The 21847-nt window shown below is 35.8% G+C and overlaps 1 protein-coding gene across 1 annotated transcript; it reads right to left on the minus strand.

Moving 5' to 3' along the window:
• Positions 1-14374: 14374 nt before the first annotated feature.
• On the minus strand, positions 14375-16672 carry LOC140878088 (aquaporin PIP2-1-like). The gene is made up of 4 exons (XM_073281691.1): positions 16303-16672; positions 15788-16083; positions 14870-15010; positions 14375-14751 (listed from the first exon to the last, which is right to left on the minus strand). The coding sequence occupies exons 1-4, from the start codon at positions 16607-16609 to the stop codon at positions 14638-14640; spliced, it is 858 nt and encodes a 285-aa protein (XP_073137792.1). The 5' UTR covers positions 16610-16672; the 3' UTR covers positions 14375-14637.
• Positions 16673-21847: the final 5175 nt, after the last annotated feature.

Here is a 21847-nt window from a genome sequence, read left to right on the forward strand (position 1 = left end):
AATAGTCACAAGAAGCTTGTCAACCGCCTTTGTCTCTCGACCGATTGCAGTCACAAGCCTATCGACTGGTTATTCAAACCAGCAGAGGATAATCTATCTACCGGTAGAATGCCAACTGCTTATCAAGATATCTCAAGACAAGTACTTGTGACAAGACGTTCTTTGCAAGATCTTTTATTAAAAGCAGAACCGGAGTATCAGAAGATCTGATTAACTCTTGCATCGAGACAACATGTTGCACTAAAATGGCAAAAACACAGAATGGCTACAGATAAAGCATTCGACCGTTTATACCAGTTTTGGACTCTTGAAGTTGTCTGCATTTAAAGAAGTGTACGATCTTCATGCAGAATCATCAATGCATTTATGAAGCATTAAATGTGCATTCAATGCAGCACCAGAACGTTCAAAATAAAGACGTTGATGATTGACCTATATAAAGGGAAGATTGCTCAAGAAGAGGAGACAAGCAACTCGAAAAATCTCAATCACTTGAATACTATCAAGAAGTCCTCATCTGATATACTGAAGCAATACTTGAGCACACTTACAAGATCATTCACTTGCTGCTCAAATAAACCCTCGCCTATAGTTTACATATCTGATCTTCAAGGATCATCCTAGGGTTTTCAAGCCTCTCGACCGCTCTGCAGTTTGAGAAGCTCAACAGGACCATACTCATTATTGAAGAGACTTGAAGCTACTCTGAAAGCTTCCACCAGTCTGATAAGAACTGAGAATCTTATCTGTGCAAATCTAGGAGTATCGGATTTGGCATTGGATAAGTCCTAAGTCTGAAGTGGGTGTATTGCAAGACGTTGTAATAACCAAAGTCTTCTAGTGAATTCCTTCATAAGTGGAAGAAGGGGAGACGTAGAAGGATTAAGCCTTCGAACTTCCATAAATCGTGCCTTAGTCTTTACGGCTATTTATCTTACATATTGCTCATACATTGTGTTATAAACATTGCATCACTAAAACCTCTGAACTATTTCCGCACTACTTAAGTTGTTCAAACCGTTTTAGAATTTGAGAAAACAGATTAAGTGAACTAAACTTCACTTGATCACTTTGAAAAGATACAAGAAAAGTTTCAGAGTGTATTCACCCCCCCTCTACCCTCTGAACCGATCCCAACAAGTGGTATCAGAGCGGGTTCCTTTCTCAACTGCTGATCTAAAGTTTTAAAATCATGACTTCTTTCAACAAAATTCCTATGTTTTCTAAAGAAGATTATGATGACTGGAAAATTCGCATGCAGGCACATCTTACAGCACAGGACGATGACATGCTATATGTCATAACAGACGGTCCTATCAAAATCATGAAGGTCAACCCAGCTCTAACCGATGGTGCAGGACAAATGATTGAGAAACCAAGAGCTGAGTGGACTACTGAGGACAAAAAGAAGGTCAATCTTGACAATGTGACCCGGGACATCCTATACAAAACACTGGACAAGAACATGTTCAGCAAAATCAAGTCATGCTCCACAGCAAAGGAGATTTGGGAGAAGCTCACTCAGCTGTGTGAAGGAAATGACCAGACTAAGGAAAACAAGCTCACCATGGCCATTCAAAAATATGACAATGCCAAAATGAAGCCAGGGGAAACCATGGCTGAATTTGATGAACGATTCAGTAGTATCATTTGTGATCTTATTGCTTTAGGAAAAACTTATACTAACCGTGAAATTGCTGTGAAGGTTATGAGAGCCTTGCCCAAAGAATGGGAGATCAAGACAGTGGCCATGAGGGGGTCAAAAGACTTAAGCAAGGTTGAACTGCATGATCTCTTTGCAGATCTCAAAGACTACGAGTTCGAGCTCAACATGAGGACAGAAGATGAACCATCTACCTCTCAACCAACCAAGGCCTTAACCTCAACGGTGATACGTCCACCGGTCGAGGAAGCTCCAAAGAGATCAGCTGAGCAAATCAGCAACGAAGCCATGACACTCTTTGTCAAGAAATTTGGTAGATTTATGCGTAAAAACAATTCTAAATTTAAAAATTATCATAAATCGGACCATACAGACGATGGTCCTACTTGTTTTAACTGTGGCAAGCCAGGCCACTTCATTGCAGATTGCACCAAGCCTAAGAGCAATGATCAGAAGCAATTCTCCGGAAGAAGAAGGGGCAAGGAGGACAAGAGGACGTTTAGAAAAGGAAGAGACCAAAGGGTTCTAATAGCAGACGAAAGAAAAATCAAGTGGGCTGAGTCTGACTCTGACAACCCCAATACCGGAAGCTCTTCAGATGACAGCGATGATGAAAAGGTGGAATATCTTATGGCTGACATCGAGGAAGAAGCTGAGGAGGTATTTGACTTTGGCTCACCTGAATTTACTCACAGTGATCTAGTTACTGCTTTACACGAAATGGCTAATGAATACAAAGCACTATCCAAGGAATTCGAGGAAGTAAAGGCAGAAAGAGCTGACCTAAAAGATAAGTCAAGCGAATCAAGCTGCATGCAGCGAAAAGAGCTTGATGGTCTTAAGGTCAAGCTAAGTCTGCTAACTACTGAGAATGACACCTTGAAAAGAGTGTTCCAAGCAACCTTGACTGAGAACAAAAAACTACTTGAAACAATTAAGGCTTGGAATAAATCTTCTGTAACCATTGACAAGATTCAAGAAATCCAAAGACCGGCACATGATAAAACCGGTCTAGGGTTTGGAACAAATGAACAGTCTATGGAATCCTGTATTCAGTCAAGCCTGGACAAAGGCAATCTTAACAAAATAAGATTTGTCAGGTCCAGCACGATATATGAACACGATGAGTGCAGCTTTGACAAAAATCAGAAAGTATCTAACGAACGAAGCTCTAAGCATAGAGGGCTGGGATATGTGGATCCCCAGATCTCTAATCAAAGAGGAACTTGGATTAAACCAAAACCTAATGAAAGAAGAAAGGGAAACCAATCTAATTTCAAAAGGCCATGGAATGAGTCTAACTACTCTAAGAGAAGATGGTCAAAGGAGAAGCCTTACCAGTACTTTAATTGCAGGCCAGTTCAAAAGAGGTATAGGCTAACTGATAAAGATCAAAAAGGCAAACAGCACACAGCAACCTCACAAGCACACACAATTACTGCTTATCAACCGCACAGATTTCTGGACACACACACGGGCAAACCTGTAAGGGTGTTCCAGGTGTGGGTTCCGAAAGGGCTAATCCGACCTGAACCCTACTAGATATGGGTACCAAAAGTTCTTCACTTTTTGCAGGTACTAAAAGTCCAAACGGGCGAGAAGACCACTTCTATCAAGGACACTACCTGGTACTTAGATAGTGGTTGCTCACGACACATGACAGGGAATCCAGAACTTCTAACAGAAGTGGTGTTGTGCAAAGGACCAAAGATCAGCTTTGGAGACAACTCCAAAGGTAAAACCGTGGGTAAGGGTAAGATTATCCATGGTAACATCATTATTAAAGATGTGTTGCTTGTTGACAAACTGTGCTATAATTTGATAAGTATTAGTCAACTATGTGACAATGATCATTCGGTCGAGTTTCACAAACACACTTGCCTCATAAAAAATGACAAAGGTGAGACTCTTATGACCGGTGTAAGAGACCTAAACACCTACAAGGTAAACTGGTCCTGCTCACATATTTCTTCACCTACTTGTCTTACTGCTCATCATGATAAACATTCGTTGTGGCATAAGCGGTTAAATCATCTAAATTTTAAGTCCATTTCTAACTTGAGGAAGCATGATTTGGTTTCTGGTCTGCCTGAAGGAGATTTTATAAAGACAAAGTTTGTCCTGCTTGTCAACTAGGAAAGCAGGTGAGAGCAACCTTTAAAAATAAAGGGTGTTTGTCTTCTTCCAAATGTTTAGATTTACTCCACATGGACCTATTTGGTCCTATACCAGTAAGAAGCATAGGGGGAATGAGATATGCTCTTGTTGTTTTAGATGACTTTTCTCGATTTACTTGGGTCATCTTTCTCTCTTCAAAAGATCAAACTGCACCGCACCTGATTAAGCTTTTTAAACGCTTGCAAAATGAACAATCTACTGTGATAGATAGAATCAGGAGTGATAGAGGGACTGAATTTTTAAACACCACTCTTATGACTTATCTAGATGATCAGGGAATCAAGCATGAGTTGTCAGCTGCTAGATCCCCACAGTAAAATGGGGTGGCTGAAAGAAGGAACCGTACTTTAAAAGAAGCAGCCAGAACTATGATTGCTGATTCAAATGTTTCTCAAAGACTTTGGGCAGAAGCAGTTAACACAGCTTGCTATACTCAAAACAGATCTATGATTAATAAACGATTTAACAAAACTCCATATGAGATCTGGAATGACACAAAACCTGATATTTCATACTTCAAAATTTTTGGGTGCAAATGCTTTATCCACAACAATGGCAAAAATCATTTGACAGCTTTCGATGCCAAAGCAGACGAAGGAACTTTTATTGGTTACTCAGCCGTTAGCAGAGCTTATCGAGTGTTCAATCAAAGATCACTAACGGTCGAGGAAACCATTCATGTTGTTTTTGATGAATCTACTCTTTGTACAGAACAAACTCAAGGGAGCATAAATGATCTGAGTCATAGACTGGAAAACACAAATCTACAGGAAGAGAGTGACAGTGATCCATATCCTCCAAAGAAGGATGATCCAGTTCCCTCTACCGTGTATGATCAAACAAGGCCAGAAGAGGATCCACCGGTTGATAACGATCCTCCTGCCTATGATGATCCAGTAAACGAGGACGTTCGTCAACCAATTGATGACAACCCTGTAGGGAATTATTTTAGGTGGAACAAAGATCATCCACTTGGGTTGGTCATAGGTGACCCTTCTGCTCCTCGAAAAACACGTGGTCAAATGATTAATGAATTCTTGCATGCAGCTTTCATATCTCAGGTAGAGCCCAAGAAGATAGATGAAGCTCTATCAGATGCCAGTTGGATTGAAGCTATGCAAGAAGAGTTGAATCAATTCACCCGCAACAATGTTTGGCATCTAGTTCCTCGACCGGAAAATCAAAATGTGATTGGAACTAGATGGGTGTTTCGTAACAAGCTCGATGAACATGGCACTGTTGTGCGTAACAAAGCTCGACTTGTTGCCCAAGGATTCAGACAAGAAGAAGGCATAGACTTTGAGGAATCCTTCGCGCCAGTTGCAAGACTAGAAGCAATCCGCATCTTTCTTGCCTATGCAGCTTTCAAGGACTTTAAAGTTTATCAAATGGATGTCAAGTCTGCATTCCTCAATGGTCTACTTCAAGAAGAGGTGTACGTTGAACAACCACCAGGTTTTGTCAATCCTACTCATCCTCAATATATCTATAAACTTGACAAAGCCCTCAATGGATTAAAACAAGCACCGCGTGCATGGTATGATACATTACTAAAATTTTTACTGCAACATGATTTCCAAATTGGAACGGTCGATAATACCTTGTTAAAATTTGTAAAAGATGATCATGTGTTACTAGTACAAATTTATGTTGATGACATTATATTTGGGTCAACTAACCCCAAGTTGTGCTCAAAGTTCTCTAAGATGATGCAGGAGAAATTTGAAATGAGCATGATGGGCGAGCTAAACTTCTTTCTTGGACTTCAAGTGAAGCAACTTGAAACTGGAATATTTATCAATCAATCCAAGTATGCCAAGGAATTGGTAAAGCAGTTTGGAATGGAACAGTGCTCAACTGTATCTACCCCCATGAGTACATCAATCAAGCTTGATAAAGATGAAGGGGGGATCCCGGTCGAGGTAACCATGTATCGAGGCCTTATTGGCTCATTGCTTTATTTGACTGCCAGTCGACCGGATATCATGTATTCAGTTTGTTTATGTGCTAGATTTCAAGCAGCACCTAAGCAATCTCATTTCATTGCCGCCAAACGAATAATTAAATATATTAAAGGAACTACTAATGTGGGTCTTTGGTATCCCAAAGATTCAAATCTTAATCTTATTGGCTATTCAGATGCAGATTATGCAGGTTGTAGAATTGATCGCAAAAGTACAAGTGGCACATGTCAATTCCTTGGAGATAGACTAATTTCGTGTTCAAGTAAGAAGCAGACATCAATTGCTACCTCGATCGCCGAAGCAGAATACCTTGCTGCTGACAGCTGTTGTGCTCAAATACTTTGGATTCAACAACAGCTTAACGATTATGGAATCCGGCCGAGTGAAGCTCCAATCTACTGTGACAATACAAGTGTCATAGTCATCACTCACAATCCAGTGATGCACTCTAGGACAAAGCACATTGATGTCAGGCATCACTTTATCCGAGATCATGTCTTAAAGAAGGAAATCAGGCTGGAATACATCTCTACCGATCAGCAAGCAGCAGACATATTCACCAAGCCTCTACCGGACGCTAAGTTTTCATATTTTCGAAATATTCTTGGCTTAGTAGATCTAAGTTAGTATGCATGTTTTTAGGGGGAATGATTGCTAGTATGACGTTAATAGCTTAGCTGTTATATTGCCATAAATGTTGGCATATCATCCGCCTTTAACTAGTTTCTGACAGGCTTCGTACTAGCAGCTTTGTGCTTTGAACCAGATGACATTAATTGGGCGCGGTGATTATACTCTTCAAAACTTTTTCAATTTCAAAAATACTTTTCATGACGTCACCCTATGGCCCATAGGTTCCTATATATACTTCTTTACACTTGTATATCAACCTTTCACCATTGCTAAAGCTTTCATATTGCATTAAAAGTTCTATCGTATTACTATCAAGCTTTTGCTTACTCTCTGCTCGAGTTCTTATCTACAGATATCATGTCGATCCAGAAGACTTGCCTTGCAATCAACTTTGATTCCGTTATTGAGGCAAACAACGCAGGAATCACTGAGGTCTTCACCATGCTTGAAGCCTCTGGACTGAAGAAGTTTTTGGAAAGCAGCGCCATCTGCGATCTGCCTGTATTAAAGGAGTTCTTTGCAACCGCTCAAATCGAGCATGGGACTGTCAAATGCTTGATCCGGACAGAGTCCTACTCCTTCAATCAAAAGTTCTTCGCCAGTACATTTGATCTGCCCTCCAGGGGTTTGACAAAATGCGCGGATCTTCCTGATGGTAACTGCTCATACTGGTTGAAGGAGTTCTCAACCACTGATGCTCCGATCAAACTGCCGGCTCAGAAGACATCTCTTAAAGCTCCATTCAGGCTATTGACCAATATCGTGGCCAAGAATCTTCTTGCCAAGGCTGGATCATACGACAAGGTGACGATGGAGAAATTCCAATACATGGCTTGTATCGCCTCCAAAATCAACATCAACTGGTCAGACATACTGTTCAATACTTTATGTGAAATGATCAGGGGAAAAGGGCAATCCGAGGGATTTGCTCTGCAAATTTGCCACATCTTGAGCGTCCTCGGAGTGGACTTCTCCAAGACTGAGCCTCTGCATCCCACCAAATGGCTCAACAAGTCTACAATCTTCAAATTTCTGAACAAGAAAGAGATTGCGGTCGACACTCTGCCTTCAACCGCAAGTGTTGTTGCTATCACTCAACCGCCTTCAACAGTTCCGGTCGCGGCCAAACCAGTCCATACCAAGAAATCTGCCAAGCGTCAACTTATTATAGAGTCTGACTCTGAAGACGAATCACGTGAGAATGTGCCACTGATTCAAGCCTTCAGCAAGTCCTCTCCTTCTGTCTCCAAAGCAGCTGTGTCATCCACGCCTGCAGGCGAGAAGAAGAGGCAGCACAAGAAGTTAAAGTCTCTCTCTGGACTTGCTCCTACCGTTCCAACACCAATTCTGCCAACGGTTGAGACTACTACCGCTGCTGCTACTACTGCTCCACGTCCTACCAAGGGTGTGATAATCAGGGAAGGTGCCTCATCAACTCCAAAGGTCACTCTCCCTGATCCCAAGGACAAAGGGAAAGGTGTGATGATCTACTCACCTAAGGCTCAATCAGCAGCTACTGTAGAGCTCAACTTGATCATCTCTCACGTTCTCCGCACTGTCAAGCGTCACCTACAGCGCTTTGACAGATGGCATCATTCCCGTACTCACTTGACACTTGCTCAAATATTTCCTAAGTGGAAAGCTCTAAACGTTATTGAGCAGAAGATGCTTCTTTTTGCTGACACTGAAGACATCGTGGAGGCTCTGGGAAGAAGACAGCTCATCGACTTGAAGCTTCGAGGAAGCCTGCTATCTCTGCTGATTAATGAGCATGTCAAGAACTTCAAATCCAAGAGTCCTACCGCCGCTGATGACTTTGTGATTTTGACTGGACTACAGGATAGTCTACGACAAATCACTCAACTACTTCAGCACTTCCAAGCTCTTAACAACGTCAAAACGACAGCTTCAGCAGCTTGTTTACAAGCTTATGTACTGGAAGCACAGGTGATGATGAAGACTTTTCTTACCCAAGATCAGGGTGAAGAAGACGTCTCTGCTCTTACTCCTTCAGATGGGATTCTGACCGGTCTCATCACTGCTGACCTGTTTCAGTCATCCGCTTTAGGATCGATTGTGGGAGCATCTTCATCGGTCGACCCCTCCTCAACCGCAGTCCAAGCAGTAATTCAACCGGAAGCAGCTATGACTGCTCACTCATCTCCAGTGGCGACCGTTCACACCTCTCCCAGTCATCCACAAGATTCTTTCGAAGTGATTGAACAAGAGATTCCTGTCACCTCTGTGACAGAGGCTCCTTGCAGCAGTGAAGCAGTAGTGCCCCCAAAAGAGATACCAAGCACTATTGTATCACCTGCACCTCCAAAACAGCCAGTGACTGATGCTGACCAAGCACTTCAACCGTCTCCATCTACTGAAAAGTTTGTGGAAGATCTCATAATGGATGAACCGAGTGCTGATCCTGCTACTCCACCAACCATCTTGGCTGCAGTCGAGACTCTTACATCTCCAACTGTACCACTATTGGAAGGTCCATCAGCTAGCTCTCCAGCCAGATCACCAGCACCACATCATCTAGAGCCTGGCCCGGTTTCACCAAGGAATGACCCACAAAGTCAAATGCTTCAGACTGATGACTCATTAATTGAAGCCATGGCCGAAGCTCTGGATCACACTTTGATAAATAGGCTTCATGAGCTCATGCAAACAGTTCGATCCTTCTCACAAGACATCACAAACTCTTCCTTATCGGTTGACAATTCACGCCAGACGATGATTCGGCATTTTGAGACCGTGTCTCGAGACCTTGATCATCTGTCCAAAGAGATCACTGCCCATCATCGCACTCAAATCAAAACGCTCTCTACCGTCTCCGAACAAGTTGTCAGATCCGAAAACCGCCTTCATAGGCAGTTGAATGATCGGATGGACACTATGCAAGCTACTATACTTGCTCAATTAGATGCAAAAATTGACACTATGCAAGCCTGCCTTGGCACTCAACTCACTGAGATCATCCTTCGACTCAACCAAGGTGATGCCAAAAAGGGGGAAGAAGAGCAACGAAGAGCAGCAGAAGCAAGAAGACGTGAGGAAGAATCCAGAAGAAAAGAAGAAGCCGACAGAAGAAGAAGAGAAGGCGATAGGTCAGGAGGAGCTAGTTGGTTCAAAAGATGAACAACTTGTCTCTTCTTTACTTATCGCAGCTGCATCTCATTTTTTTCTTCAGTAGGTGTAATAAGAATGCTTATTGTAATTAATGAAATTCAGTCTCTCAATGAAGTTCATTTTAATGCTTTCATATTGTTCTTGGAGCACTTAAGTTTTGTCATCACCAAAAAGGGGGAAATTATTGAATCCGATATTTTGGTGATAACAAACAACAACTCATTGTATAGGTATGTGCTGCCGATCTTTGTATTTCAGGAATCTACTACAACTCCTATCGCAACCATCTAAAGCTTGTCAACCGCCTTTGTCTCTCGACCGGTTGTAGTCACAAGAAGCTTGTCAACCGCCTTTGTCTCTCGACCGGTTGCAGTCACAAGCCTATCGACTGGTTATTCAAACCAGCAGAGGATAAATCTATCTACCGGTAGAATGCCAACTGCTTATCAAGATATCTCAAGACAAGTACTTGTGACAAGATGTTCTTTGCAAGATCTTTTATTAAAAGCAGAACCGGAGTATCAGAAGATCTGATTAACTCTTGCATCGAGACAACAGGTTGCACTAAAATGGCAAAAACGCAGAATGGCTACAGATAAAGCATTCGACCGTTTATACCAGTTTTGGACTCTGGAAGTTGTCTGCATTTAAAGAAGTGTACGATCTTCATGCAGAATCATCAATGCATTTATGAAGCATTAAATGTGCATTCAATGCAGCACCAGAACGTTCAAAATAAAGACGTTGATGATTGACCTATATAAAGGAAAGATTGTTCAAGAAGAGGAGACAAGCAACTCGAAAAATCTCAATCACTTGAATACTATCAAGAAGTCCTCATCTGATATACTGAAGCAATACTTGAGCACACTTACAAGATCATTCACTTGCTGCTCAAATAAACCCTCGCCTATAGTTTACATATCTGATCTTCAAGGATCATCCTAGGGTTTTCAAGCCTCTCGACCGCTCTGCAGTTTGAGAAGCTCAACAAGACCATACTCATTATTGAAGAGACTTGAAGCTACTCTGAAAGCTTCCACCAGTCTGATAAGAACTGAGAATCTTATCTGTGCAAATCTAGGAGTTTCGGATTAGGCATTGGATAAGTCCTAAGTCTGAAGTGGGTGTATTGCAAGACGTTGTAATAACCAAAGTCTTCTAGTGAATTCCTTCCTAAGTGAAAGAAGGGAAGACGTAGAAGGATTAAGCCTTCGAACTTCCATAAATCGTGCCTTAGTATTTACTGCTATTTATCTTACATATTGCTCATACATTGTGTTATAAACTTTGCATCACTAAAACCTCTGAACTATTTCCGCACTACTTAAGTTGTTCAAACCGTTTTAGAAGTTGAGAAAACAGATTAAGTGAACTAAACTTCACTTGATCACTTTGAAAAGATACAAGAAAAGTTTCAGAGTGTATTCACCCCCCCTCCACCCTTTGAACCGATCCCAACACAACATTCTTAGGAATCTATTGTATCATGGAGAAACTTTTGCTTAGTTCGAGTGCATCACCCTGGATGTAGCAAATAGTTTCTTAAGGAAAGCGAGCATACACATTTTGGATTCGCATCACTGATTTTGTAGCAGAAAATTCTTGCAGTTCCTGACAGCACCACTGTACAAATTAAGAAGGTTCACATCAAAAAACAAAGAAGGTTCCTGGACAGAAGCTGAATCGAAGAAACCATATCCCACCACCATCAATCATGTCATGTTTAAAGTTAAAGAATCAAGGGCACGAACTGAACTATGGGTACAAACGAACCGAATCGAGCTGACTAATTATAAAATTTTAAGGCTCGAATTTGGCTCGATAAGAATATATTCGAGTTCGATCTCGATTCAAAGCTCGATAATTTCAAATATTTTAGCTTGAGCTCGGTTCGAAATATTCGAACCTATTCGTAAACTATTGCTTGGATATTATGGTTTGAAAAGCTCAAAATGTTCGAAAAGATTCGAAATGTTTATATATTTATTATATAATTATATTATATTAATTAAATTTTAAGGCTCACAAACTATCGAACAAAATAATTTTGGCTTGAGTTCGGCTCGAAAAAAGTTCGAACATGTTCGAATTTGGCTCGAATTCGATAAGCTCAAATACGAATCAAATATTTATCGAGCGGATTCATAAAGCTGACGAACATACTCAGTTCATTTGCACCCCTAAATTGAACACGATTTATTACATCAGATAGAGTAGAAAAATCGAATACACACCGAGCATTTGGAGAAAATGATAATGCACGAGCCAAGAATTGTTTTTTTTTTTTATTTAACATAAAAATATTTCATTAGAGAACCTCAAAAACCAAGGAATCACACCCATCCATGCTAAAGTTTCCCCATTGTGTAACTATCGTCACGTGAGTTCATGAGCCACTTTGTTTCCAGTGGATGTTCCATGGGTCTACAGAGGAAAAAATAACTTAAATATTCTCGGTTTTATTTATGTATAAGATAATTTGTTCGAATAGAGTAATTAACGTTCTTCATGAATCCGTTTGTGCTTCTTGTTTGTGAGATTGGATCTAAATTAATTTATATTACTTTCATCGTGGAGTTGAAAAGCAATTTGCCTTTAATTATAAATGTAATATTTATTATTTAATTATAATGATGTATGACCTTAAGAAAACGATTTTGAATATTTCAGCGAGTGAACTTAAATATTATCTGTTTTTTTTTCTGTTTTATTTATGAATGAACCTGAAATAATGCTTTTGCCGCCATCCCCTATGTTCTTCGAAGTTTTTCATTTTTTTTCTATATATTCTTTTGTTTCAAATTATATGCAGCTTCAATATCAACAATTTTTTCGCGAGAAGATTTTTTATATAATTATAATTATATGATATTCACGGATTATATTATGCACAGATTATATATATATATATATATATATATATATATATATATATATATATATATATATATATATATGAAAGATGCTAGTTAATATTAAATTTAAACTTAATTAAAGATAGTCTCTGACTTTAAAAAATAAAAAAATATTGTCATTAACGAATTACAATTTACAAATAATAATAAATTTATTTAGGGAATTAAAAAACAAAAAATACAAATGGAAATGTGGTACGAAAGCGACACGTTAACACATTCGAAAACAAAACAAAATGATGTTGCCCAAGTAGTTAAATAATACCGACCATGTTATCACTTATGATGGTGCTTAATTTAACATATGATTAGCCACTAAACATCTTATTCACTAATTAATAAAAGCATATGAATGCAAAAATATAAAAATTATTCCACGACTTTATAGTTTTCAAGGCTAAAAGTCCATGAGCAAACACGTAAGCCTCGATCAGTTCCCGACAAGATTAATGATAATGATAATAATAATTAATCAAAGAAGGAAACAAGATAAGATCAATTGTCTCATCAACCACTCGTAATTAAAAGATCTCATTTCAAATATATATATATATATATATAATATATATACATAAGCAATTATATATGGGCAACTACCTGAGTAATAACTAACGTGTCACTAGGTGTCACATCAACTGTTGCTCATATATGTGTCCATAGTGGTTGTCCATGATATTGTGAACATTCACTTATGGACACTTGTGTGAACACCAGCTAAAATAATATTTATTTATTGGATATACATAATGTCTCATCAAAAGTATTTGCATGAATGATGAATGTTATCATATCAAAATGTATGTGTGTATCTATGTGTTGATGGCCAAAGAAAAGGTCATTAATATGTAAAACAACTTTTTTTTTAATTAATGAAAGAAAAATATATAATCTATACTATATTATTAAAATGAAACTTTTAATTAATGTCATGGTTCGTCACCACAATTTTAAATTTATCATAAATTAATTTGATATTCATTTGATAACTCTTCAATTTTGGAAATAATATATTTTTTTGATAGATATTAATTTATATATGAAAATGTCATATATTTTTTTAATTTCATCATTTATTTTTATTTTTTTGGATTAAAAAATATGTTATACAAGCACACAAGTTGCGTGCATCTGAATACTGGTTTTTATTAAATGTTTGAAAATGTTAACTTTAATTTACTTATGCGCGCAGTTTCTATATGTAAAGTATTAAATATGAATTTTTATAATACAAGAGGAGCCACCCCTTTCTTAATTTAATTTAATTTAATTGTCTACTGTAGACATCATTTTCTTTTTAAAGTTATCGGGTATGTTGACCATGTATTGTCCATGATTTAATACGTGGCATACACATGATTATTATAATCATTTTTATGTGAATAATGTGATTTCTCAACAACTTATTATTAAGCATTACATAAATGATAAAAATCCAACTCGTGAATATTATTTGATTAAGAAGTCTTAAAATGACTTTAGTATGTGTGGGAGTGGGTAATATTTTATTATTCATTAACGTATGCAATTTAAGAGAAGATATATTATATATAGTCCTCTATTAAAACCGTCGACATTATAGCATATGCTATATATCTTACTTCAAAAAATAGTCAAATCGATGCTTCACTTGGATCATTCACAATACTGCCCTTTTATATTTTTCCAGTATCATTCTAAATATCAGGTCCTTAGTGTCAACGTAAGTGTATAAATAGGAGCTTGAAAAACATCTCAATTAGAGATATTATAATTTGTCTCCCCTCCGATCCCTTATATATATTGCGGAATTAATTGATTTATATATATCTCGAGTGTGTTATTTTAAGGATGGATTAATTAATTGATTTATATCATCTCACGTTTCCAAGGCAGCAAGGAACATCAACATATATATAAAGATTCAATGCAAACCGATTACTTTTAACTTATTAATACATGAACATAATAGTACTCGAGTACGTACAAGGACAGCAAGAAATCATGTAGAAAAACGAGATAAATGCACCCTTAAATTCCCAGACGAGAGAATTAATATATATCTACATTTTTTTTGTCATGCAATTGTGCAAATTGATCGATACCCCTCCCAAACGACAATATTTATTTATTTATTAATATTGTAATTTACTATAATTCAAAGATTCATGACTACTCAAGCAGTGTTCCTGAATGATCCCAAAGCCTTGAGAGCTGAAGCCCTCAATATGTGTTCATGGTACAGCGCAGCTATGGCAGCTCCAATGAAAGGCCCCACCCAGAAAATCCACTGTAGATATGCACCAAATTACACCATTTTTTAATATTCTTAATTAATTCTTTTATATATATATATTAGTTTTGAAGGGAATAATAAAATTAAAGAGAGTGAAAGTGAAATTACGTACGTGGTCATCCCAGGCCTTATCTTTGTTGTAGATCACGGCGGCGCCGAAGCTCCTGGCGGGATTGATTCCGGTTCCGGTGACGGGGATGGTGGCCAGGTGAACCATGAAAACTGCGAATCCAATTGGAAGTGGAGCCAACACCTAATAATTCAACGTAACTTTAATTATTGATGCTTTTATAAATATAATCATATATATTTAAGCTATACTCCATTAAATATTTACCATGTTTTGTCGCAGTAGTGTATTATTATAAATACTCGGTGGAATATATATGAATTATTGATCTATTGTTTAACAGTCGTCAGGTTACCTAATCGTTTGTTAATTTGTGGAATATGAATTAATTAGCAAATGATGTTCATGGCGGACCCGACATTATTTGAATATGGGAAAATGGGTTTTTTAGTCCAGTAACTTTACTCCTTTTGAGTTTGGTCCAATAATTTTTTCGACGTGGGTTTTGGTACACTGATTTTGTATTTTCAGTGTTTTTTGGTCCAACTGCATACGTGTCAGCTTCTGATTGGTTCACGTCATCATTTTGGACCAATGAAAAGTTGACACGTATGAAATTGGACAAAAAAACATTGAAAATGCAAAGTTAGTGTACCAAAACCCGCATCAAAAAATTTAATGGACCAAAACCAAAACATGGACAAGTTAATGGACCAAAAAATTATTTTCCCTTTGAATTATAATTCTATTTTATCTCTTTTGCCATGTTTTATTTATTTGTTCAAATATTCATTCTCTACGGGAGGAATACAGCTACAAAACCATTTTGATCTATCTGTTATTTCTTTTAAACACTAATAATTAAAAAAATGACATGTTGTATAATATTGTGTATTATTGTTTTATTTAATAGTGGAGTCGAATCAAGTCGAGTGGAGTGAAACAGATGATATGACTTACGGGGACATGGGAGTCACGAGCACTTCGCTTGGGATCCGTGGCCGAGAAAACAGTGTAGACCAACACGAAGGTGCCAATAATTTCAGCACCCAATCCCACGCCCTTGTTGATCCCCGGGGCCAACACGTTTGCGCCGCCGCCATACCTGTTGTAGTAAGATTTCTGGAATGCTTTCACCAGCCCCACCCCGCAGATCGCCCCCAAACACTGGGCTACCATGTAAAACAACGCTCTTATCAGGGACACTTTCCGCCCCAGGAACAGCCCAAACGTCACCGCCGGGTTTATGTGCCCTCCTGCAAATCAACCACCATCACTATATATATATAATCAAACGGATTTTTTTCTCAAATTAACATTGCCTAAATATAAGTGATTTTGAATTTTTTTTTTAGTGATTGCAAACATTGTCTTACTCAAACGGTGGTCGTCGAATCGAAGTTGTTTCATTTTATTGTTAGAGCTAGCTAGGGGACATATATAATATAATAGATTTATATATGTGACGTACGTACCAGAGATGCCGGCGGTGCAGTAAACGAGTATGAAAATCATGCCGCCGAAGGCCCATGCAATGCCCAGAATCCCGACGCCTCCGCACTCATCGCCGCCGTTGGAAGTGTCCGACTGCCTGACGTAGCCGATAACAGTCAAAACGCTCACGTAGAGGAAAAGAAGGGTGGCGATGAATTCTGCTATGACCGCTCTGTAAAAGGCCCATTTGGTGAGCTCTCCGAAGTCGAAAAGCGGCGCCGGAGGTGGGTCGTGGTAGTCTTTGACCCCGTAGCCCGCCCCATGCTCCGCCTCTAAATCCTTCCCCATGGATATATTGTGTGTACAAGTAGCAGTGAAGAATGTTTACTTAAGATTGTGGATACTTGTTAGAGTGGAGATGGGCTGGTATTTATTGAGAGAAGACTGCAGCCTGAAACCAAATATTAATATTAAATTGTCAAACATTTTTTAATATATGTAATTACATTTTTCAAGATATAACTAAATAATAATGACTAAGCTAGACCTAGAATTCGATGGGCGGGTTACTATAATGATATTTTTTAATAATCAGATTCTTATATGTTATATTATATATCAATTCGATAAGGTATTTACTTTCTTTAATCATATAATATGTTAAAGTAATGTTCTAAGCGGTAATTAAATTAAATTTAAAAAGTTTGTGGATGTGTAATTGAGTTGAGTCAGTAATGGATTCAATTACCTAATAATACATTAATCTCTCCATCCACATCGAACTAGAGACATTAATCATTAATAGACGCACATTAGTAATTGACAAATCACATTATTTTATGATAAATTTTTGTGCCTTTGATTGTTTAACATATATCTTAGGGTTGGAATAAATTATTTTTTATTGAATTATATATAATTAAATTAATTTCACAATTATATGAATGCATTGTCTTCAAATATTTTTTAAAATCGAAATCATTTTTCGGTGCTTTGTAAAATCAGTGGTTACGTTATTTCAAAAAAAGAAAAATAAAAAAAAAAAGAAAAAAGAATCAGTGGTTACGTTTAACCAAATGTCGCATTCATTCAAGTATGAATATTAGAGAATTGAATACGTTATGAATTTCACGGTATAAAAATTATTATTAATATTATAAATTTATATATTATAGCCGCCCAGTATAAATTAATTGGTGACTAGAGCAATAATTAGCCCAATTTATCCAATTTATAGCCGACCATTTTATATTGATCGCGAATTTATTCTCTTGCATGCCCCACCAATATCGTCACCGATGTACGGTTTCCATTTTTTAAATTTTTTTTGAGACATTCATTCATTTTTTTTTTGTCTCGAAAAATTGAATTTTTTTAAAAAAAAATTGAGAGAAGGATTTGTTTTGTAGTTGAATTTCATATATATCAAATTCAGAGTTTTGATTTTAAATTGAGTTGTAAACCATTAGCCTATAAAATTGGTGTCGTCCTCATGTATTATTGGCAAAATTTTTAAATATTAGGTTCGAACAGGTAAAATAAAATCCAACCAAATTTGGCTCTAAAAATTCTAAATATATTCTTTGAGTGAGATTTATAATTTGTTCATTCTGTGTAAACATCTTAGCAAGTTTTTGAACTAAAAGTTTAAAATAATTTTTTTACATATTTCTATATATGATTATTTCCCTATTTTCATTTCCATTGTCTAATTACTAATATTTTAGGATCAACAAATGGATGTCTACCACTATTACTAACAACAATAGCTTTATTTTGCAAAATTTTGAAATAATAAAACTTTCGTAAACATGAAGTTTTCGGGAAAAAGTGCACTGTGTCAAAGAAAGGGTATTGTAGAACAATATAACTCGGTGACCGGGGTGGTTTTGTAAACATATTAAGGCAGCGTCTCGTATTATTTCTAGAAAATATTTTTAAATTTGTCTTACATAAAATTTCAAAATGTTATAAATGAAAAGCTCAAAAGTATTGTTTTTTAGAAACAATTTCAAACGATAGTCAAGATCGATTAGATTCGATGCAATTCAATCTTCTTATATATCATGTAACTTTCACTAAGTTTTTTTTTTAAAAAAAAATTAATAAAATATATTTACGATTAAAGGTGCGGAACTCTTTTACATAGTTGGCAATTCTTATCCAAATTGGCACTTAACCAATCTATTATGATGCTTTGATGATTAATTGTTAAAAAAAAAAAATATTCGGTCCAAAAAAAAATGAGGCTCGGGGCGAAGATTAGAAGAAGAGTTTCTTAAGTTAATTTAAAAAAGAAGTTGATATTTACACTCCATTTTTTTTATTTCACTCTGTAAATAAATTTGCACTTTATTTTACACATGAATTGGAGTGTATGTAACACAAAATAGAGTGTAAATATCAAATTCCATTTAAAAAAATTAAATATAATCGAGCTATACGAAATTATCTTCATATTTTGTGAATATAATTATGATCCCAAAAAAATCACATTGAACCATCAAAATTGATCATAATTTAAGTGATAATTTAATTTAGAAGCAAGTTAATTTAGTCATTAAAGATAAATTAAATAAAAGTTCCAATTTTCAAAATTAAGTTTCGAAATTCGTACCTTCAATCCATAATTTTCAACCACAACATGAAAATTAACTATAAATATTAAAATATAACCTTAAATTAAAAATAAATTGAACGATTCGTAAGTCAAAATTTAACGCACACAGAGGTCAATAGAAAATTGGTCGAACATCAAGCTATAAAAATCAATGCCAAGAACGTGAAAAGTGATGGTCGACGACAAACAACGTCAAATTGATAGGTGAAGAACGAAGCGAAAATTGAACATATTAATTTGGGTGATAGCTTTGTTGTTGACGATGTATAAATATTATTTGATTTTTTTAATAGACTACTATAATATAATAATAATTAATTAAAGTATATTAATACATAATATTTATAATATACATGTATAATAATTTTTTTTAAAATTTGGGGCCCCACTGGGCATGGGGGACAGGGCCGCCCCAGTGTGAGATCGTCTTACACAAGATCTACTAAAAATATAATTACAAAAACTCTTATGGGATAATAACACAAGTTTTTTTTTTTTTTTTTTTTTTACAGTTCTAGCTCATACTCACCAATACACGAAAATATTACTTTATGTCAAAATCATTATTTTTTTAGTTTAAAAATTAGGTCGATATGTTTCACATATAAAGATATGTACATACATCTCACATTAAACCTATGCATTTGTGGTAGATAAGATGTTGAAACTAGTAATGGGTAAGTTTTCTCTACTAGAGAGACAGAATTGGGTTGAGTTTATCGATTGGTAGCAGCAATCTTTGGCTTTAGTCTTCGGAGATTGGATTGAGTAGTATTTTAGAATGATCTTAGATTTTTGATTCGATTCGACTCAACTCATGAAAAATTATTATTTTTATGTTAAAAATATTATTTTTCATTACATATATTTAGATCAATTCGTCTTGCGGATACAGATTCATGAAATCGTCTTAAAAAGAGAATTACTCATACATACTTACATACATACATACATACATGATACATGGACTAATTAATTAGCACCACTAAGTAAATAGTCTACACACTTTACATAATTAAGTGTTATAATTACAGTTCCCAATGTTATCCTTTGGGCCCTCAAGCCCTCAACAATCATCACGGACAAATATTTTCAAACACATCGCATAAATAAAATAAACTTAGATGGGAGTTGTTAGAATGCAAATCTTTTTAAAATGGGATTAATGCTGTCACACTGATGCCTTAACCAATGATTTAGTTTTGGCGATTAACATATATAATTAATGGGAACTGTCACTTATCTCTAAATACATTATCCTCACATATATTTACTAACCATCTCAAGTGCATTGGAACAACGATTTTACAACCAAGCATAATTCTTGTGTATTATCCAAATGCTCAATTAATAGAAATATATCAATAAAAACACGAAAAATACTACTAAATATTGAAAATTGACTACATAGAACAACCGAAACGAAAATGAAATCTAAATAATTACGATATATAGAAAGGTTATATGTGGTACATGTCATTTAGTTTATATTATATTTAAAAAAATAGATGATAATTACTTGACACTAATTAACTGGAGCACCACCGTCACCATGGCCGAGCCGACCACTGAAATATATAATTCCACCTGTCCAAATTCGTTTGTAGCTTTTCTTTGTGGTTATATTTGCACCACTTGTCCTCAAACTATTTGCCAATTTAAAATAAATGTGGTCTGAATCTTGGTTCAAATATTAATTTCTCATAATCTCCCTTCGGGATCACATGAATATTGTCATATTGAAATTATGCCGAATTTATTATCAGGAAAAAAAATGCCAAATTTTGTAATTTATAATTTCGTATAACTGGTTGCACATTCAGATTGATGGCACTTTTGTTTTCGAGATTATAACAAGTCCACTATTAATTATCGTGTCTTAGCTTACTAATTTATCCTCTCTTTAGCAAATTAAACACATGTATAATTTCGTAAAAAAATGATTATTACATTATTTATTACAAAATTGGGATGGGGGTACGTGATAGTTTTTTATTATTATTATTATTATTATTTTTTCACTTTGGTATATTGGCTCAAATTCAAGTTTTTTTCTCAAATGAGGTCACTTCAGCCAAATCACGGTGTCTCTTATGAGAACATCTTGTAATGAACAAGTTGTATGGTATATGTGTAGGCAAAACCAATATCAACGAAAGTAGAATAAATTTTTATATTTACTCAAATAATAATAATTATTATTATTTATGTTAAATTAACCATAAACATGGTAATGCACGTCTACATGCATACCAGGAACAACTTAAATTTTTACCCACCAAATGATATTTTAGATAATTCGTTTGAAATACTAAAATTAGTAAGTGGAATACAAAATGTAATTTATCTTTTATTTATTCTACCAGTTGAGGGTATTTTGGTTTTATGCGATATTTTGTGTTATCCATAGACATTCGGCCTCATAGGTTCATATTAACTAAATTTGTCTTTGAATGGACATATTTCAAATATACTCGAACGTAGTTTTCTTGTTTATAAAAATAAAATCATAAAATTCAAATTCATCTTTTACATGTCTAAATAGTTTTTCATGTTGATTCAGATCGATTTCAAGTTCACCCAATAATAATATTATTTGAAATTTATTCTACTTTATATTATTAACGTGTAAATAAATAAGATGTGGATTTAAGATTTAGACACCGCTTGGCTCATGAATGAGATGATAAATGATGAATAATATAAAAATAATAAATAAATATAATTGGATAAGATAATGATGCATGACACTGAACCTTTTATAAATTGAGACAACCATCGTATATAAAATACAAATGAATAATCAATCAATATATTATTAATCATTCACACCGAATGAAACCTTAATTTATTATTTCACTATAAATAATAAAACTATAAGTAAAATCAATAAATTTAAAACTCATCAATCCAAATACAACATAAGATAATTGCTACAAATACAAATTTGCCGTTCGGAAGAGAAT

Source organism: Henckelia pumila, chromosome 2 (assembly GCF_033568475.1).
Source record: "Henckelia pumila isolate YLH828 chromosome 2, ASM3356847v2, whole genome shotgun sequence".
Lineage (NCBI taxonomy): Eukaryota > Viridiplantae > Streptophyta > Magnoliopsida > Lamiales > Gesneriaceae > Henckelia > Henckelia pumila.